At 44.4% G+C, this 22594-nt stretch overlaps 1 protein-coding gene across 1 annotated transcript in view; it reads left to right on the plus strand.

Moving 5' to 3' along the window:
- march8 (membrane-associated ring finger (C3HC4) 8) overlaps positions 1-22594 on the plus strand; it is an 81295-nt gene that overhangs the window by 16806 nt on the left and 41895 nt on the right. The window contains exon 2 of the mRNA XM_041947302.1: positions 3776-3973. Coding sequence (XP_041803236.1) covers positions 3878-3973 — 96 coding nt within the window. The 5' untranslated portion in view covers positions 3776-3877. The remainder of the gene's footprint in view (positions 1-3775; positions 3974-22594) is intronic.

A 22594-nucleotide genomic window follows, 5' to 3' on the forward strand; every position in this document is an offset into this window, starting at 1 on the left:
ACTCTTTGACTGGCAGTCAGCCCGGGGGACACACACATGCACAACTGGAACCGGCCTGATCTCACATCCAAGGGATCCTCTGACAGCTTGATTGACAGATTGAGTTTATCTCATTAATCCTACAGATATTTACACTATAGCACTGAACTGAATGTTCACATATATACCACATATAGCCTGATGTAATCCTGACTGTCTGTCCAGCACATCTCTTGCCCCATTAGTGCAAGCCCTCGGTTCAACAAAGGCCTGACATACAATGCCAATTAAGAGCCGAGTGGAGGGTTTTACTGCAGTTGTTGTTCTTTAGATGTATAGTAATGAGCCCGCCGGTGCATCAGCGGGCTGTGTTGTGGCAGAGCGATGAATGCTGTTTCTTCAGAATGCATTTGAGTGAACCACAGCTCTGTGAAAGTAGCGCACAACACAACACAAAACACCTTGATTTATTTTGTTCATCCCTCTCATTTACATCACCACAGAGGCACTCGAGCTGACGCGAGAATACCCACTTTGTAATTAATACAAACATGTGTGACTGATACAGCAGGATCTTTAATGATGCTGCCATATGATGCCCTCAGGCTGGTAACTGTCCCCTGACCCATGCTTATTTACTGGAAGTCATTAGCCTCTCACTCTCTCTCTCTCACACACACACACACAGACACACACACACACAATATAACTCTGAGTGCTCCCTGCCCATCAAACTGACCTGTACTCTTAGTTCTCTACCTCACAGCAAGGTCATATAATGACTCATAATAAAGAAGGGAACACCAAAAGGGATTCAATTACTTCATTTGCATTCAAGTCACAAAGTTCACTTAGCTTTTAATAAAATCCATTCAACTTCAAACAAAATCAAGAGTAATGACCTCGGAAAGAAGCAGTCAAGACAGCTGTAGGATGGGCGACAGGGCGTAAACAGGCCATCCCAGCTTTTATTAATGATTTCCTGTTCACAGTGTGTCGGCAGCACACGTGACCAAAAGCTTGTGCAAAGACATGTGCAGTAGCATCGTAGCGTACTTTTGAAAATGCAAAATGGAAATTCAGGTTCGGGTTGAACTCAACGTCAGTCGAAAAAGGATGAGTCATCTTTTGCACCAGCATCTGAAGAACTCCATCCTCCACCATGCGTCTGTCCTCTGCACACAGTAAAGGGCACGCTGCCTCCTGCATTAGCTCAGTCAATCCGTCGTCAGATGTACCTGTATTTTTTTTTTCCCCCTCTTGGAGACGGTGCTGTGAGACTCCCTTCGTGTTTCACAGGACAACAAAGACACTGTGGGGTTTTACTGCCATGTGAATCAGCAGTTCGAGACAGAAATGTCAGTCCTGTGCGAACTCTCTCCCTGCACACATGTTTTTCCACATTGCATTATTGAGTTAACCTTGCTACTGTATGAACTCAGTTATATGTTGGCTACCTCGTCAGGGTTGAGATGAGCAGCGGAATAAGAGAAAAAAACGCCACGAGCCTCCAGAAGAGCTTCGGTGCTCGTTGGCATAGACTCTCCAACTCTCTGAAACTCTGCTCACCAATCCTCTGTAGGAGTTTGCTTAACTTTTTATGATGGTGATGCAATGAAGTGTAAGTTGTAGCCCCTTCACGCTACACCCATAGAGCATGTCTACAAATATTTAAATTAGATAACGATGAAATGAGATTTAAAAAAAAACATTAACTATGTACAGTATGTCTGTGTCTTGTAATTTATTGACTAAGACCATCTTTCATCAAAAATATAGCCAGATTAGATTAATTGACAATTAAAATGTAAATAAATGATCATTATTTGCAGCCATTATGCAAAGGAGATTTCCACTGAAAGCAGTAAATATTTGTTCCCCTGTTAAACTGGGTTATTACGGGATATAGAAAGGCAGCATCGTCAAGCAGGAGTTTCAAGTCACATTGTCACATTCAGTCGAGGTTAACAGTAATAATAAGCAATCATAAGGTGGTGGCTGGTGCTCTAAGGGAACAATACTTATTTATTTATTAGTCTTAAATGTTGCTGTGAGGAGGTTTGTGATTCTTGTTCACTTTCGACTGAGTCCCTGATTCTTCTGCTGCCTCCAGCAGCAGTTCACAGTTTGTTAGTTTGCTGGTGGAATGTATTACTGGCCGCTGAGGTGCTGTCTGCTTGGTCTTCATTACCACACGGTGCCCCCACCCTCTTTGGCACCGAGCTGAGACTGCCAGCTGTTGCAGCAGAAGTTGAAGTTGATATGGCCGCCGACTGTGTGCGTAAGTGAGTTCATGTGAGTAATCACCTCTCTGTCTTGATGAAATCTTACCAGAGACGGTGCAATGATGAACTGAAGTGGCACCTCTTGGCTGTGCTGGTCTATTTGGGAAGCTTCTCCTCGGTGAACGCGTGTGACACTCCAAACCCTACACCACCACCACCCACCGCCCCCCTTCAACCCTGGATTCTGACTACTGCCATTTGAATGACCTCCCATCTGTCCGCTTGCTTTTTGGTGTCCTAATCCTGTAATTTTCATACTGTGGAGCTTGAGGGCTTGCTCAGCCCGCGTGCAAACACACAGAACGATACACACGGCCTCGTGGTGAGAAGGAGCTAAAGCTTAATTGCAATCAGTGGCAGTACAGATGGCTGCATTAACTGAAGTTAAAACCACCCATATGTAAACTCTCTTGTGTAACTCCCCAGGACGGCCTCGTACTGCTGCAGCTTTCATGACTCTGTCCGTCCGAATCCATCCAAGAACGACATCGAAGCACACGCGCCACAGCTCCCTTCTGTGGAAACCATGGCCCTGAATCTTCCAGGTCTTTGGGAAAAAAAAATGAATTCACCTCTGTGGTGATTTATTACAGACTTCGGGGATCACCTCTGTGATAATTTATAACCCTCAGCGCTCGTGCTATTCTGAGACACACTGCTGCTCTCCTGTGGAAAATCACAAGAGACCCCTGTGCCTTTGGTGGTTTGAGAGTAGACTAAAGTTTCTCTGCTGTCCTGTAACTCAGCACCAAGAAAAGTTCATGGACCTGCTTTTCTACACTTCTAATGTGGTTTAAAAACTGATGAAAATTGCCTAGAATTACCAGTTTTGGATCATTTTTGCAGATATTGCATGCATCCTTTTTTGACTTTGTTTTGCACCTTCTAAGCTGTCCAAATTTTCAGTGATAATCACTAAAAATATCCAGATTGTGCAAAAACATTGTCTCACTATTAATGCACAGAAAATACAGCAGACAAATGCAAAAAATGAAACTCTAATGCTGCCTGTTTACATGTAAAGAGATATTATTTCAACTCCCTTGTGTATGCCCATTAAAATGTTTATGAATTACAGTTTTGATATGAACTCACGGTGTGAAAGCCCCACATCAGCACTTTCAAATGGTTTTCTCAGCTCGTCTTTACATGATTTATAAATAAAGTTATGTAGCGACAAATGCAACACGCTCAGCGTATTCACCAATGTGTAGATGGACTCCAGAAGTCGAGTCTATGAAGGAGAGGCCGCCCTCATCAAAATCTGAATCGAATCATTTTTGGTTCTGAACTGAAAGCGTTTGAAGAACCCGAGAGGCAGAAGAGGTCGGTCAAGTGATCGGCACACAAGATGGAAGCACAAAATGCAGCTGTGTTACTTCAGGACTTTCATTTCTTGTTCCTTGTTGTCGCCTTTCATTTCAGCCCCATGCAGCGTGCTCTCATGCCTTCTGAATGTGAGTTTGTTTGTCTTGTAGCTGATCTCCGACTATCCTCTGTGTCCTCCGCAGGGCAGCCCGGGCACGGTGTCATAGTTCAGACCATCATGCCCTTTGCTCCGGCAGCGGGACAGGAAGTGTGTGTGTGAGCGTCCCCGGTTTGGCTCTGCTGGGATGAACATGCCACTGCACCAGATCTCTGTCATCCCCCGTGATGTCACCTCATCGCGGGTGTCAGGCAGTGGGAAAGCAAAGGACAAGGACAAGCAGGTATGTGGAGACGCCAAATCATGTCTCAGGCTCTCAAGGCACGGGACGCAGCTGAGGATTACAGGTTTTATCTCATAAAGCGCAGTTTTCTCCTGCAACAGCTCTTAGGCACATATTTTACATTCATGACTCAACATCTGCAGAGGTCCCAAACAGCGAGGAGCAGATAGCGCGGAGTAATATCAAAACGTTCCAAGCAAGTGGCCAAACATGACAGTTGTTTACAAAATCCTCTAGTCCATTGGGAGCAAAAGAGGAAGCAATGTGACATTATTACTGATTACTTGTTGCAGAGGAGGAAGTTTGGGTGGTCAGCGAAAGTCGGACTTTAGCACAAGAGGCTGCTGGTTTCTTTTTAACCATGACTGCAGTTGTTCCCGAACCTTAACCAAAGGGTTATTTTTGTAACCGTGGCAATCCTAATGAAGTCATTTTAATCCATCTCATAATCTTTCCTTAAACCTAACCAAACCGTGTTTGTGCCTAAACCTAACCAAACCTATGATAGTTAGGAATGGCATTATTTACTCCTGAAGTGTGCTGACGGGTTGCCTGGGATAACGAAAATCCACAATTCATGAGAATGTCAGCATACATGTACTGAAGCTGCTCAGAGCCTATTTTTCCTGCCTCCAGAAACAAGTCATTAGCTACCGTTCATTTTGATACACGTTGCCATGGCAAAGAAAGCCTCAATTTGGTTTTGTCACAGTTTTTGTTTTATCGTTGTTTCAAGTGCCAGAGTCGGCTGTTTTCACATCAGTGCCACATTCAGTTATGTTCTCCTTAGTGTCATTCATACACCCACGAGAAGAAGATGCCTGCCAGAAAACTTTATTCCCATGTCTGTTCCTTTTTTATTTATTGTGTTTTTAAACCAGGTTTGATGGCATGAAATTTGTATTTTTTATATATTTATTTATTTATTTTAGAAAAAGCAGCCCTTTGTTACGTTGGAAAAAAATAAACCTTTAGAAATATTTGTAGAAATTTCAATGGGATGTAGACAAAAGCAAGTTGGTTTTGAGTCGAAGTAAAAGTCGCGCGAGATAGCGAGTGGAGAAAGCTACCCCAGGTGTTCTGTAGCCATTCAGCAGAGAACAATCAGAAAGTTAATTTTTTTTAATGCCAGGAGGGGTCAGTCCTAATGCTGCAAAATAAATTCTGCATTATGTTTCCCTCACAAACAAATTATTTCTGTGCTGCCTGAGGGTTGAACAAAGGTTTTGCATCTAAAGAGGCTGGTTAAAGTCTGCTCTGCTTTTTCATTTGTGCCTAAAACCACCTGCAGGCCATCTGGTTGTCTCAGAAAAGTACCTGATAGGATTTGATACCTTTTACTGTGTCGGATTTCTGATTTGAAATTTTGTCTTTCTCCTCTGAATTCAGATTTTTCTCAGAATCCCGAGATTACCCTGAAATCCTTAAACCTTTCACACGCGGGTGCCGTTATGAATTATGAGGACTTTTGTCCGAGGTTGTTACCGCTTTTGTTTTAGCAGCAATAACGAAGGAAGTCAGGTGTAAAATCTGTTCTCAGTCTCACACGCAGCTTATCAATCTTTACTTTCTCTTCCCCCTCTCTGTTTCTGTACTCCAGCACCATCAAACACCACAGTGAAGTGCTCTCAGGGCACGGCTGCTTTTTTGAGCTCTGGAACAAAGCGAGGTGCTAAGACAATATGTCAGTGGCCTGCCCTTTCTCCTCGGCCTCATCAGATCACAATGCATCCTGAGTGCAGCAGCGCAGGTGTTCTGAAGAGGCCTCCTCACGCTGCATGTGGTGCATCCATCCGTGCTGCACAAGCGATGGTGCACACAAGCTGGAAACGGGGGCTGACATATGTGTTTTTACTGCACACACACATGCACACACATATATACCTCACTGATGATCATATGCTGGTCCAATCTGTTGTCACTGTAAAGCTCAAAAGCGTTGTAAGTGAAAGTGAGCTCATTCCAAAACTTGTTTCATTCCTAATTTAAAGGTGTGAGTACCTTTTTGTATGGTACATTGTTAACAGGATTAAAGGGTTTAAGCTTTGGGAGCTGTCATAGCAAGGTTACCTCAGTCTGCTGGGAAATGAAAGTGAAACTATGAGTTGTATGATGTCTTGAGGGCATTCGGTCTCCCTGCCGCCATGTTTGCTAACAGTGTAAAGATCCAACCCAGCACCTCGCTGCTCAGCATCCCTCTCTCTCCCTCTGTCTGTCTCCTGCTGGCTGAGTCTCCTCTTTTCCCCTGAGGAATAAGCGCATAAACGGCAGTGACTCCCGCCCTCCCTGTGCAACCATCAGCGGAGAAAGGAGAAACAGAGTGCAGTAAAAGAGGAGAGGGAAAACGGCAAGTGTTTACTTTGCATGCAGATCAGCCCGAGGGTCCTGGAAGTAAGCGTGTGTGTGTGTGCATGCCCAGAGTTTAGTCACAGAGCACAGGCCCATCTGGCCCTCTTAGACAACACAACTGGTCTTTTAGCGCCTCAAGAAAAAAAGCAGAACTTTCCTCTACTTAGAATTCAGAGTTAGTCAGCTGCTTCTTTAGAGAGCAACACATCTTTAACTGTTGCTGGCCCCTCCGTGGCCTCTTTCCTCCAACCCCACTCAAGTTCATTTGTCTTCCTTGAAATCCTCCTCCGGTATGTGCTTGTGGGCACTTTGTCCATGCACTGTGGTCCCCCACTTGAGAATTCATGTTTGGGTGGATAAATTGAGGTTTAAGAGAAATAGTTTTAAAACGGCGTCAAAAAGCTTGGAGAGCAAGAGTTTTATTTCTGGGGAAGAAAAAAAAGTAGAAGTTCCCTGACAGTTCTCAGCCCTGAATAATACGGTCAGATTTATTTGAGTCTGGGCTTTTTGATAAGGCGTGCAGCGAATGGATTATGCATGAGTTGACAATAAAGTAAGCTCTGGCACAGTCTAGCAGGTAGGGAAGGAGAAAAAGCGGGTCCTGTGGTGTATCTAGGAGGTGCATATTGAGCTGTCAGTGTTTGTTTTGATCATTATATCATACCTCTTTAACCCCATCTGCAATGTCACTCGCTGGTGTTTTTACTGTAAAAACGGCTGCAGTGGACACAGCTGTAGCTTTCATTTTCACATTCGCACATGTATTCACACCCACGCACAGGGCCTCGCAAGCACTTGTATTATATTTAGCAGTATATGTCCGCGAATGCGCACACACTGAACACCGTGATACTTGATACCCGTCCTTTTGATGCTGCATGTATTTTTTATGAAAGCACAGACAGCGCTGGAAGCTTTGTCCTTCGTTAAGCCTGTGTCGGAGTCAAGGGCGGAGAAAGCTCCCCTTCTCTCCTCTCGTGTTTGATGGTTTGATAACAGCCGCCGCATAGCTCCTGGGGACTGATGGAGCTGGGCTTCGCAGGGACCAGTATCAAACACTGACCGCCACGGCAGAAACTTTCACTGCCGCCTCCAGGCCCGACGGGGACTGTTTAACCTGTCCTTCTTTGCTAATTCAATGAAGCACTTCCAGTATCGTGACATGAAACAACGCTCTTTCACTTTTGGTGTAGTTGACATATTTTTTGCGCTGAGGCGGCAGATGGCAGCCTAGCCTTCTTTGCACCCAGCATTACTAAATACTGTCCAATAAGTACTGTTTGATTTAATCCTACAAGTATGTTTAGAAAATATTTGAAAATGTTTTTCCGCCCCGAGGAAGGGTAACATTTTCCAAACATTTGGTGGATCTAAACTGTCCAAATCAGTCCCCTCCAGATTGTCCTGCCCAGGGGCTTGCGAATGGAAATGCCATGATAATCGCCCAGAAAGCCTTGGGGCTGAGTAAACTAAGCAAGAAATGCTGAATTATCAGGAAACAGAGTGTTTACATGTGTGTGTGACCCAAGTGCATAACTAATAAACCCAAGGTGGTCACGTCTGATCAGAACCAGAGGATGTGATTGGTTTATTTTGCAGAGTTTAAAGGTGCAAGTACAAACAATTGTGTCATCGGACATATTTGTGTTTTCTCACACACACACAAATTATCTCACTCTTAAACACACACGCACAAATATGCACAGTCTATACTGTACACAGGTGTTAATCCAGTTGATATTCTGGCTACACAAATGAAGTATATGTGTGAGTGTGTGCACATACTTTATCTGTCTCACAAACACTCACACATCCAAACACACACACACAAGCGCACAGCCGTTCGTTCACCCTGGTGTCGATGTTCTGAGGCCAAACAGGTTCCCACGGCCTGTCTTTAAAGCAGAAGCTGGAGAGAGAAGATAACACATAGGCGGAATGGGATTCTCTATTCTGGCAGAAGTTTTCATAAAGGTGTGAACGTTGTGTGTCAGCAAACTAACCTACTTTACATGCCGCACTCACGGAATTCAGGAAGATTTCAGAAACTCTGCTCACAAACATGCCGTCTTTCTGCTGCTGATACACAGTAAATGTAAAATCGCCGCTGACTGAGAACTGGAGAAAGTGAAAGAGTAAATGTTTTCTTTTTGGTAGTTGGCAGCTGGGCTCTAACTAACTCAGTGTGATGAATGTCAGTAGTGTTTTTAGTCATATCTCGGTCTATTTAATGTGAAAACACCCATCACTGGCTCCCGGAGTTACATCTGATCATTGCTTGTTTTGTCTGACTGAAAGTCCAAAACCCAAAGATATTCAATTTATAATGATAGATAGAGCAGAAAATTGTCACATCTGAAGAGTTGCAACCACTAAATAACAGCTCATCGGTTCAGCAGGATTCCCTGCCCACAGTGTATTTACTGCAGTCCATGTTGCTGCTGCTGTTTCTTTTTTTCCTGCCTCTCTCCGTCTCACTACCTTAGTCTCACTATTTGGAGATGTACACACACACAAGAGGACGTGCTCTCAGGTACTCACACACACACACACACACACATGCCAGCAGCTGGTGTTGTTAGTCAGCCCGTCTGTGCAGGACTTGCTTGAGTCTCCCGGAGGATCCGGCTGCACTGAGCCACTTGAGGTTTAAGTGCTAAAAAACATAATTAAATGTAGAAGAGCCAAAATGACGGCCGGGGCCTTCGAGGGCCTTGACTGTTGTGAGGAAGGACTTTGCTTCACTTTGTTAAAGATTTCATTGCATTAGCCCCTGCGATGGCTCCACGGGTCATTTTACAGCCTTTTGGTAGCTCTGACACTCTGCACTATATTAAGTTTTATATATGCGATTACAATTGACCCGTAGCAGCAGAAAATAGACTTTGAGAGGCACGGCAGGAAATAATTACAGCCCTCTCCGCTGCTCTATACTCTAGCAGACATGGTGCGGTGTTGTATGATACAGAGTCGAAGGAGAGTTTGCTTTGTCTCCAGTGTGAGGGGGCGCATTCTTTGCTGTGTCTATTTCAGCTCTTGGTTTCAGAAGAGGAGCTATTAGCGGCGAGAGGGACATTCAGAGCAGAGGAGATGATATTTGCTAATTAACCCAGCCCCCCCCACCCCGTCCCCTTCCACGACCTCCACCCACACATATAGACACACTTTCACAGCTCACTTTACTGTTAAATGAGACTTGGCAAGTAAATATGTCGATACATTAAGCTGCTTTGAGGTGCTCTTTTAGGAAAAACACATTTTCAAATGATAATCTCATGATTTACATATTATGTGGGCCGTTGTATAACCTAATCCGACAGATGTATTGCTATTAACCTACCACAGAAATTTGTTCAGCCCGTCACACCGCAGGAACATGAAGTGCACCTGTACTCAAAGAAGTCCACAGCTGTGAAAGCCACCAAATTCACAAGAATAAATTTAAGGGAACCAGGTTAATTTTTGCGGCGTTACCCAGGGTGCATTTTGAAAAGCTCTGTTGTAGGAGCGACTGTGGTTATAGTGCACGGAGACACAAGTGAAGAGCCAGCGGATAACCAGAGACAGACACGCAGACAGAGGTGAACAAAAAGAAGAACATGGATGAAGGTAATGGAGTTATTTCTTGGAAATGAAATGAAATCACCACATGAAAGCCAGCATCTGCCCGTCCTCTCTCATCTGTGCTGCCTCCGTCTCCCTGCTCTGTTCTCCATCCAGAGCTTTCTGTCGCGCTTCTGTTCGCTGGAAGGTGTCTCCGCGGGGCGTCTGGGGACACCGTTCAATTGCCTGTGACATGCTGACTTGACTCACGTGGCCCCCGAACATTCAGCCACTGCCAGCCAGATCAATGATGGAGGCTCTCTGAGTGCTCTCACAGCGCCCAGGTTCATCTTCCCGAGCAGACGCCGCAGATGTTTCCCTCGCTGCAGCCTGTCAGCTGGTTCTCTGTAGTCTGGTGCTCAACGGCTGCTATAATGTATGTTGTTCACATGGAGCCGTACACCCCAGTTTCACCCCAGTGAGTGATAGTGGGCAGTCCGATGCTCTCCAGTAAGATGCAATAGGGAGATTCCCAGTTATTTGTAGGAGGAGGAGGCACAAATACACACCAGTCTCTTAACAATGAGGCTCCATCTTATGTTTTTGCCCAATCCCCACCCACCTAAATGTCTTGATCTGTGTTTCTCCAACTTCCCCTCCTCTCCTTCCTCCCACCACCTCCTCTTTTTCATCCTCCTCCATCATCCTCTCATGGTGTTATCCAGAGGAAGATTAGTGCAGTTAATCTCTTCTCCTATGGATTCACTGGTGTGACCACATTGTGAACTGCTCCTCGGCTCTGTCTGGGGAGGCAGATGCCCAACAGCTGCAGACGTTTGTTCAAATGTAGCCATTTTTTACTTGTTGGTGTAAAATGCTGTGACTGCTTGTGCTGTAGCTCTGACTTGACGGTGCACGCACAGTGGGATCGTCACCTCAGTCACCCAGTTCAAGTGCATTCTTGTGTGAAAAGCTTCATTTTACCTGTGTCAGTCAGTGAAATGTGATGAAGACATTTATGTCTGCCTCAGGATGAATCATAACAGCTTTAGTGATCCGTCAGATTTTCTTCTACTGCCATCATCAGATCAAAATGTTTGTCCAACATGTGTTTACAAATGGTTTACCATTTTACTTTGTGTTTAGTTGTAATAAGCCAATTTTTGCGTGCTAATAGATCAAATTAAGATGGTGAACGTGGTAAGCACTATACACGCCTGACATCAGCATGTAAGTATTGCCATTTTGAGCATGATAGCATGCTTATGTTAGCATTTAGCTCCACAAAATGCTATGCCTAAATGCAGCTTGACAGTGTGGGTAAACACTCATTACCTTTGATTTAGGCTTTGAGGACTGTTTCTCTGGATAGCACAAAACACGATCAATTTACTGTGGTTGTTTATACTGTAGACAGGAGGGCCAAAGACTTGATGCTGTAATTGGCAAGTCCAGAGTCGGACTGGAATAAGACTTGATCTGGACATGTTTTAATTGAAAGACATCAGAGTTAAATTTAGCCTGACATAATTCCAGTGCTCACATGAAATCGCCACGTTGCAACGCGTCTTTGTTGGCTGCCACGTGGGCGTCACAGGTAGACATTATCCACGACTCGTGCCAGCAAGGCACACGTTTTTGAAAGTTAAGCTGGCCCGTTTTTCTTTTTTTTTTTTTTTTGCTTTAACGTGTCATTATGAAGTATATGTTGATTGCACAATGCAGTGGCTATAGAATAACGACGCATCGGTTTTTGGATCTGCTCCCTGTACGAGTCACTTTCACTGTGTAATTTTGTCTGCCACTGGGTCCGACGTCCCGGGAAGATGAATGCTGACGGGTGATCCAGTCCAGCTGGCACCGTTTCTATCTGCTTTCATGCCTCTGTCATAGACTAAATGAATGAGTGGACTCGCGCTTTTTCTCCTCATGTTTTTCTGTTCCCCCTTCCACCCCGACACCAACCTCTGCTGCAGTTACTTTGTGCAAAGTAATGCTCAACCATGTTATTACTCCATATAAAATTAGAACAATTCCACTTCACCTCTTCAGTGAGCACGCTCCTTTCTTCTCTCAGATTTCCAAAGTGGTGCTGATTGTTTCGTCACTGAAATTTGGAAACAAATGCAGTGTGTCCTGTGGGTTTGGTAGTTGCTGGGCTCTGAGGAAAACAGAAAGCGATCCGGTTGTCTTTGCTACACAAGCATTTCTGCTTTATTATGATAGTGACGGCTGTAGAGAGACAGGAAAGGCGGGGGGTGACATGCAGGAAGGGGGTCCAGGCTGGAATCGAACATGGGCCGCTGTGGTAAGGACTGAGCCTTGATCCATGAAATGAAAATGAAAGCAGTATTTGCTTTATTTATTGGTGGTATTTACACTGGTGATGGTGTTTAAACCAGCGTGATAATCTTCCTCAGAAGAAGGAGGCAGAGTTTATCACAGATCCAACAATAAATATTTAGCTTCATCTTTAGGATGTTCTGTGCTTTTGGTTTTTATATTTGTGACGACTAAGACCTTTTTATGGTTTCTACTGATTCAGAAAAAGGAAACATCAACGCACACTCTTTCATTCAATTTTGAAGCACATCTTCAATAATCTGAACTAATTCCACTCACCTCTTAGTGTTGCTGTGTGATGCAGGAAATTATACATATCAAATGAGAACATGGTAATGATCTGGATCATTATGAAAAAAAAACAATACATAATTGAACAAAACATAATTTACAGCTTCAATCAATTATGAAAAATGTCTTTTCTCTTGAGATGATGATTCTCAGGGATATTTGTTGCCTCTGAAGAGCTGATTAAGCTTACATCCCACATTATCTTCTTTAAAAAAAAAAACCCTTTGAATAATGTGACGAGCAAATCAGTAGAAATCCATCAGCTTTGCTTCTAAATCAAAGGTGAGAGCTCATTTTACACCAAGAGCATTTAATAATTAATTGACAAATCTACTACTTTTTCCCTGTCATGCTTCACTGCAGGGGAAGAATCTGTTTTTGTTATGTTGAAAAAGAAAGACAGCATTCACAAAGAGCTCCCATAGGCCGAGTAGAATACCAGATGTTTGTTACTTGGAAATGTCTGCAGCTTGAAGCCCAGAGCACATTTTTAAAATCCTGCAATCCATCTTTAGCAGACGTGCAGCAAGTGTCTGAACAAAGAGTCATCTTACGAGGCTTGTTTACAGAGACAAAATCTGCTGTCTCTAGATCAGTGCTTTGCTTCTATGCATGGGTGATTTTTAGACAATGAGGCTTTTCTATAAATTAATTGCTGTTGCAGGTGTAGTTTGAGACATCTCTCTCCAACTTGCAAAGCGAACGTACTATTTTTTTTATTAATGCACCACTTGACAAGTTCGAGACAAGAGAGTAACTGATAAAAATAATAGAAAGCGAGAGTCATGATGACTTCAAACACGGGTCATAAGCCACTCTTGAATCCATGAAATTGTATACGCGGTGCTTATCTTCTCCCTCCTCCGCCTGTGGATGGTACGGCTGCATGAATGCACCAGTACCTGGTCTCTTGATGAGGCCTTCACTGTGCACCGCAGAGTGCAGAGGACTGCGGCCCGGCATCGACATCCACCTCCGTCGACCAGGTGGAGAAATGGAGTACAGGTAGAGCGCGCGACACAAGCAAGGAGAGAGGGGCCAGGTGAGAGAATATAAAGATGAGGTGAAAGAGAGCACAATTATGGCTTCTTGTAAACAACACGAAGGAGGTGAGAGCGAGAGAGGAGCGCGTTGTTGCCGTAGAAACAGAGCAAAGACTGGAGTACTATTGGCAGGACTGAAGCGGCAGAGGCAGAATGTGAAGAAATAGTCTGCTGTTTACTCCAGCATGCCTCAGCTTTTCTCCTGTCAGAGCTGTCAAATGCTTTATGTGCCTGGAGCACTGTGGTTTCCCACTTTGCTACTTCAGTGAGTGTTCAGATAGTGGGCTCTTAGAGAACCAATATCAGTCTGCGATTTGTTCATTTTAAACAAATTGGGGCATGACCCACACCCCAACCCAATTTAATATTAACCCTAACCCCCTCACCCTGTAGTAAGGCCTATATCTGTAGTCCTGGCGCCTCTAAAATGTTTGTTCCAGAGTTGTCTTGCTCTGGGTGTGTAGATATTTTCAGCAGTGCAGACACTACTACAGGCAACAGTGTGTCTCTGTGATCCTCTTGCTTGAATGTAGTATGGAAAGCATTTATAGTGTATCCTTTGGAGAATATCATAGATGCAATATGTCGCTGACAGAAGGGCGGGACTGAGAGAAAAAGGCACAATTACCCACCCGTCTGGTACATCAGCACCACGGACAGCACCGTGGATTTATTAATACACAGCACAGTTAAGGTACTGATGTCTCACTGATACTCGAGTCGTGGTCGGGGACTTTGATTCTAACGTGCACAAAGTCAGACTGTCAGACAAAGGATCAATGAGTCAAGCAGACTAGACATATTCAACTAAACCACTCTGCCCCTGAGCGCTCTCTGCAACTAGGAGATGGAGAGGGCGGATGGCAGGTTAACAAGGGGGATGGCATCGCCCTCATCCCCCCACAAATTGCTAACTGACCGACCCCATCCGCCGTCTAAACCGGTGTCCTGTGTTGCAGATCCTTTTGCAAGGGCAAAGAGAAGCGCCCTCCCTGAAATTGAGGTGAAGCCAGTTTGCAAGAGCGTGAGCTTTAGATGGTCGCCATCACTCCTCCGTCGTTTTGATTGACGTGTTTATTTGAACTCACGGCGCCATCCAGGCAGGCCCGTGGAGGCTCGTGGGGACTCCATCTATCTGTTGCCTCAGGTCACGCTTCCAGGGCTGACAGCAATCAGGCTGTGTCTTTTGACTGCTCGTATGCACAGACACACTTTTTCTTCTCTTGTCTCCTCCTATCCCTGAGGGCTGTGGCCTCCCTCAGGCTTGTTATCAGATTGCGATGGGCCTATAGGTGAAACATGAAAATCTCAGGCCACATAGATGAGATGACCATGGGGCAGGGGGAGAATGATTCCTCACCATGGAAACCACCTCTCAATGACCTTGTTGAGCTGTTGAGTGTTGTTTTTGTCTTTTCACTTCGCACCACAAGGACTCCATATAATATGTTTTCAAGGTACAGACCTCATCTCTAAATTGCCATTAACCAGTTTAAGGTTAACAAACTATAATTATACTATTATTGCTTTTTTGGCACACGTGGAGATGCACACACGCAGTTAATATTAGCACTAATGTTCAGGAATGCTTTGTGCACACATTGTTTGTTTCAGTGTTGAAGTTGAGGCCAGGGTTGCAGTTGTTCAGCCTCTTGGAAATATGGGCAGGAAAGGAAAGTGTTTGGGTGGTTATTAGAGAGAACATCCTCGCCTCTTCACTCTGAGGTCATCGTTATGAATCTGTTAAAGCAGCGCATGTTGAGCAATACCTTTGAAGCACACGGGCAGTAAACTGTGACAGCTGATGGTGTGGGCTAACTGTCGCCTGTCAAGTGCACACAAGGGAATCGTGTGTGTGTACTTACTTAAAATGGTATGTTTGTGCGATTTGACGGAGATGACAGTCATTCACCGTGATTGACGCACAAAACAGAAACTGCTGCGTTTCAGGCTGCACACACTGACTCCAGGAAGTGCGCACATCTGGGCAAGGGAGTCGGATTTTTCCCTTCGATTGGCAGCAAACCTGTTGAGCGAGCTCCCAGTGTGCAAGTGCATGTGTGTGTGTGTGTGTGTGTGTGTCATCCAACTTGCACACAGAGAAACGAAGCCAGCCACGTGATTGAAAGCTGAGACTGCTACGCTGTGCGAGACAAAGATATGTGATGAAACCGAACTGAGCGAGGACAATGGTGTGTTAGTGGCTGGTGGGAGAGGATCTGATACCTTGCTCCTATTGACGAAGCACTCTGACTGAATACAAAACATATAGACCGCCGCTGATCTCCCAGAGAGCTGAATTACTCCTCTGAACAAGCAGCTGAAACTCTAGCTGCAGAAAAGGGGTGCTTTGTGCAAATGGGGAAAACGTAAAAGATGCTGCTTCCATAAAAATCTTATCACTGCTCTTTTCCTCAAGACATTTGGTATCTTAGTTATTAGCCCGTTGATGTCTTCTCTCCCTGCAATCTCTCACAAATCCTAAATAGATGCTTATGCCTCTAAAAATGTTTAATGCGATTATGCTTGTCTAAGTGGAATGAATATGTAACCACCACTTAGTGATTTACTGTGGAATGGGAATAATACATTTTTTGTTTCTGAGCTTGGAACAGAACAGTCCTCCAGTTTTGGCATGAAGTAATTTGTGTGTGCGTGTGCGTGCGTGCGTGCGTGCGTGCGTGCGTGCGTGCGTGCGTGCGTGTGTGTGTGTGTGTGTGTGTGTGTGTGTGTGTGTGTGTGTGTGTGTATGTGTGTGTAGGCAGCTGCCAGAGACTTTACTCTATGACACTGTTGACTCAGGGTTGAGTTAAAGAGCAAGCAGCTCACAAAGCTCTAAACTTTAAGGACAGGCTGTGGAACTTGTTGTAAGGCCTTGACTGTGATGAACGAGTGACGGATGGAACCAGCAGTGGAGATTCGCTGCAAAAGCCAAAAGATGTCATCAGTAGTATCACCACCTGCTCCCTCTGTGAGAGCTGAATTCACTCCCACTTCACGTGGAAACGCCGCTCTTTGCCGGTGATATTTGTTTAAAGCTGTCTGCACGCAGTTGGAGAGCTGACCAGACAAATATTGACAGGGTGTGGAGTGAGATTGGAGTGGTGATTTGAGTAAATTGAGAGCTGGTGGAAAATGTAGATGAAGATTAAACGTGGAGAGATGGAAGATGTGGAGGAGGATGGGGAAGAGCAGGGCATGTTTTAGATGGCAACAGTGGGGGATGGAATGGAGAAAAAGTACAGGTTGGAGAGCGGGTCAGCTGGGAGCGATGGGATTTTCACTTCATGCTTATCACTTCAAAAGGACGGCTGTTAAATGCAGTCTGGTGCTCCCTCTGCCATCTTTCTCTCTGTCTCTCTCCTGCTAACCTGAGGTGAAGTGGATCATTTCAGGAAATGTGAGGCCTAATAGTTACGGTTTGATATGCTGTGCAGTTTTCTTTCACAGAGACAACCTCTATGTCCCAGAGCACCGGCTCATTCAGCGCTGCACGGAAGCCTCGGCTCTGCACCCCCCTCTATTTAAAGTGAGCAGCGGCGGACACGGAGTGCAGCATTTTTTGGACTGTGACATTGTTCCAGTCAATTGAAGCGACCCTCTGTGGGGAGGCGGGGCGTTTGTGACAATCAAAATGCATAAACACAGCATCGTGGTTTCGAATCTGGCTCTTGTTTCGTTCCACGCCATGTTGTGTCTCTCATCCATTTCACCGTCATCGTGCTTGTCATAAAAAATGACGTGACGCGAGTCACAACAGCTTGCTGCAGCCTCGTTGTGAGCCCCTCACAGCTGTGTCATGCGACGCGGAACAAGCCTGACCGATACCGTAAGAGCTTCACCCATATGGAGAGGAAATGGGGCACACATGTTGATGAGCAGTGTGCTGGATAGCATGGGAAGCCAGCGTGTTGTCGCCCGTCGATCAATGATCACAGCTGAGGTGACAAACAGGATTACGAGGAGGAAGGGAGGGTCTTGTTACCTTGAGGTGGAGGTCACTGTGAGGAGTGGATATATCCTCCAGCGAAGTCAGCATGAGTACCAGACCCCACCCATACTGTAATTATGTTCAAATACCTGAATTACGCTGCATTAGTCATTTCCCAGTTTGGCTTTGTGTTGCAAACATGCTGCTCTTGTTTTGGTCAGTTCCTAATTAGTAAATATCCTGCTGCTGTCTGGAACTATTTAATTTGACAGTAATTATAGGTAAAATTGAGAAACACACACACATGCACACACTTTTACACATTTAAATAATTCCAATTAAATGCTAAGGTAGGATAACCATCTTTTAGTCAAAGCACTGCAGGTCTGTTGAATATGCACAAATGTACGGTTAGTCTACAAGTAAGCACACAATTGAAGTGTATTAAACGTGGCAAGGACGTTTCTTTGCAAAATAACTTATTTTAAGGTCAACTAAACACCTTTGTCTCTTCAATAAGTACTCAGGAAATTATTTGGGAATAACAGACCTGTAAATAAACCATAAGCCTCACTCCTTTGACCCCAAGAAAAGTGGTTTCATTTTATTTTTTAATTTAGTTGAGGGTATGTGCAGGAGATGTCAGCAGGGGGCAGTAGAGCAAACAGTGTATCTGGAGCAGTGGATTTCAACCAGGAATTGCCTTTTGATACACTCACATTTGTTTAATCTCTCTTGTCATTTTGGATAATAACTAGATTCAAACCTGCCTCCAAACCAGTATGGAGGGTTCTTAATGTCTGCACTGAGGCCTCAAGAGAGATTTTGTCCTTAACGGGCCCCATTTCCTCTGCAAACTTTGTGAACTCGAATCGAACTTGTCATTTTTTGTAATTACAAGCAATTACAGCACTTAAATCCCAGAGATTGTAGTTCCCCGCTTTCCCCTTCTGACTGAAACGTTGAGCTTTCGGATTTGAGCATTTTCAGGCATTCAAAATGCAAATATGCTGTTCACTGAATCGCAGGCATGTGAGACAAACAGCCTTTAAATGCAAATTGCGACTGCTGCTCTGGACCATATTTATCTGGAAATCAAATGAGGCTGGACCTCAAAATGGCGATTGGAGTATGTGGGTGGAGGGACAGGTTCATCGCTCCATCCTTCTTCCATGATCAGTGGACGGGGGTGGGAGAGGAAGAGCGTGCGTAAATCCAAGGTTACTCGCCTCGGGCGGCTGTAGTGTAAAGGAGTGAATAGTTGCATCCCACTGGTGTACAGAACATCAAAGCGTCTAATGCTACAAGCGAGCTGAGTTGGACAGAAATGAAACCGTCTGAGGAGTATCTCTTCACTGTAGTCTTTTGTTGATTGGCAAAACAACACTCCTCTGAAGATGCTGTCCTCTGATGGTAGGACTTAGAGGAATTATTTATACTTCCTCACTGTGCAGTTTGCTTTTGTGTGAAGAGATGCACGCTGGTTCCTGTTGAGCTCTGTCAGAGGTAAGGCAGTTCAACTCAGTGCCACTTTAACATTGCATCACTGCTGCATCTCTATAATGCCATTAAACATGGTCTAATAGCTAAGACTTTTTGCTGAGGTTATTTTGACCTGTTGGCCACGCTTGAAAATGCGGCAGGAAGGTTTTAGAGACAGGAGGGGTAGCTTTGTAACCCCAGGCATGTGTATCCCCCGCTGAGGGTTCACGAGCTGCAGGGAGGCAGCTTGCAAACCCGAAATTCCGATCAGATCTTTGAAGGCGAAATTGCAGCTGTGGTTTAAGAGGATATAACAGTATTCTGAGTGTGTGCATGTGTTTAAAGCGCCCTAATCAGTATATTTGCAATGCAGACGTCTCCACCTGTCCGGGGTCAGTAATGGGGCGCCATCTGTTAAACAGCAGGTGATGATTGATGATGTCATAGCTGCTGGACAAGGATGGATTAGTTTTTTTAATACACTGAGGTCATTGCTGCAATGATGCACATGGATTGCAAATGTTCAGCACAGATGATGGATCTAAAGAGTTTTTGAAGCGACGGTTTGATGGAGTGTATCAATCATGCCTTTGAACAAATGTCTGTTCTCCTCTCCTGCAGAGGCTGAAAAAGTCTGGGGAAATAAAAAGCGGAGCCATAAAACTGTTTATGCTACCTTCTTAGAGAGACATGATAGCAATCTTAATTACCCTCATCAGGCTGCTCATGTTTACAGGAGACAGGGCTAAGGCTGGACTTAGCCTGCCCATTGATTTTACTTCAAAGACTGCATACAGCTACTGTAATTACCTCTCCTCTGCCAGTAAGAAGTACCAGCCAACAGTGTGCATGTGTGGTCATTCAGTTTTATGTTTGAATATTTATGCTGGTGTTTTTAGCCATTTTTGTTCATCTAGCCTGTGGTCAGCCTAATTGTCTCAAGGCGGAGACATCAGGTCAGCCGGGTCGAGAGTTAAAAAGCACAATGAGCTCTGCCATTGTGGCTCTGTGCCGCTGTCTGCATCTCAATAGCTTCTGATGACTCGTCTCATCAGACGCACGCAGGCCTGCTGCAGAGGTTTAATTAAGAGTGAGATTTGTCTCTTACTCAGTGGCACTTGGATTCATCCTGCTGAAAGCGTAACGCAGGATCTGCGTCTGTTCCCAGCTTGGGCTGTTGTCCTGAGCTCCTTACGGACACAAATGCACTGGTGAAATACTAATCTAATTTAGAAGGTTATCACTAGCCCTAGGTGTTGATTGTTGGATACTGATAAAGTCTACACAGTAACTGCTGCAGGTGCTTTTCTTTTTTTTTCTTTTGTCCTTTTTCCAAACGCTGATAAGCCCAGATGCTAGCAGAGAGGGTTGTGTGGCTGCCGGCTAGCACATATCTTCAGTGTGACGTGTGTGGATATTAGCGCATATTAACAAACAGGAGCTAGCAGCGGTCCTCCTTCGCCATTTGATTAGGAATAAGATCATTGCAGATTACTGTTACCCACCACCTGCAGAAAATGTATGGATGTGCATGTGCCTCCTGATGCTTACACATGCTGAATCACACAGAGACCAGACTGTGTTTGTGCTGGTTCCAGCTGTGAATGTGTGTAACTGAGTCAGTGGGAAACTGCCATGCATAAGTAAAGGTTAAAAACAAGCATAGCTTTTCGGTTTCAAGAAACAAATGTGCAGACATCTGTCACCATTAAACACAAGTGTGTCTGTCGCTCATACATCTCTTGCCTTTTCGTAGCCCGTCTGGGACGGTCCCACCCTCTGCATGGGGGTCCTGGACTCTTCCTATTGAACCAGAAAGCAGCTACACTTCCTTAAGCTTTCCTGAACTTAACCAGATGATGCCAATCCAGCCACTTCGTCCTCATTCTTGAAAGCATCTCTCTCGAAAAAGCAAAAGGCACTGCTTGAAAGCACTTTCAGCGAAGCAGAAATCTCACCATTGTGCAGCTTGTCCAAGTTTGTTTTTGCGTGGCCTCATTTTTGCCTCTATTGGCCGACGTGAGGGGAAAAAAACACCCACTACAACTTCAGTTCTAAGCAACTGCATTTGAAGTAACGAGCCCATTATGGCCTGATGCACCTGAGTCAGGTGAAGAAGACGGCACACTCACAAACTAACGAGGTTTCTGCTTTATCGCCAGTTTTCAAACAGCATTTTCTTATTTAACAAAAGAAAGGACTTCAAGGATAAACACTAACTGGTTGGTTTGGCAAATGCACATCCGGTTAACTTCCCCCGACTCTGATAAAGAGCAGCACAGAGCGGCTCTCCTGAGTCACCCACAGCTGGCTGAGTGGATTAGACAGTCCCAAATGGCTTTAGCGTTTTAAAGGAGGCTGCATTATTTTATCAAGGTTTTGTTGATATGAAGCATTTGATGATCCAGAAAGCTGTTGCCCACTGGTTCCTTCACTCATTCACAGTTGGTCCTGATTGAACCTTACAAAGCAGGCTCCAGGTTCAGGCGTCAGATTTCTTTTTCTGTGTAAACAACAATGTTTTCTGTACTGTGCCTGATAGATAAACATACATACAGATGAATAGATTGCAATGTTTAGACACTATGATATCTAATCATTGTAGTCAAAACAGAGATATAAAATTAATGTAAAATATGAAAAAACCCACTTGACAATAATTATAATACAAATACGATAAGTATGAAAGTATAATATTGTCTTTTCCCTAATTAATTTTCATTAGCAGACACAGCAGTCACTGCTCAGTTGTATTGAACTGCTGCTCTGATCAGACACTGCACCTCGTCTCTCGCCCTGTTACTTCTAAGTACAGTGTGTTCTGCTTTACGCCACAACAGTGAGTCACTCATTAGTGATACAGAGCTTATTCTGCTCTGGACTGAAGTCTGCGGCCGGGAAAACACCAGGAGACTGTGAAAAGACTGTGCATCACGACTGACGTTTGCAGATAACGCTCTCCGAGAGGAACACCGCGTTCGCATTTTCATCAGTGGACAAATTGGTCTAGACTCCAGTCGAATCAAATTAAACATGTCTGACGTAGAAGTGGCAGCTCATGCGGAGATTTAAATCCCCAGTCCTTGAAAATACATGTTACAGGTACAAAATGCTCTGACTGAAGCTAACTTAAACACTGAATGAGGAAATGGATTTATTTATGAGATACTTATTTAAGACAGAACAATTCATCTGTGTTGTTTTCATCATGACAGCATTCACCTCTTAAGGTTCACTGGGGTGAAAACTTGCTGTTGCCCCCCCGCTAATGCACCCTGCACCTCCACCTTCCTATTACATGCAATACTGTATATCCAGTACCTCCTGTGCTGAAATACTGTATATACTACATTTGTATTCCATTCAGATAAATCAATGAAATACTGTGCCACTATACTAGGAGTATGCATCATGTGAGCACAATATAAACAGAATATAAACACAGATGCACATGCTGTATGTACAATAAGTGTAATTATCTAACAAATGCATGCCTCCTATTGGGTGACTATGTGAAAAGTTCCTGCTTTGAACCTTCATGAGTATCTACAAATCAGTTTTTCATGGGTGCCTGAAGTTTGTTTTTGCACATTTTAATGCAATCAAACTTACAGTTTTAGCGCATTCACTATCTTTCTG

Source organism: Chelmon rostratus, chromosome 11 (genome assembly GCF_017976325.1).
Source record: "Chelmon rostratus isolate fCheRos1 chromosome 11, fCheRos1.pri, whole genome shotgun sequence".
Lineage (NCBI taxonomy): Eukaryota > Metazoa > Chordata > Actinopteri > Chaetodontiformes > Chaetodontidae > Chelmon > Chelmon rostratus.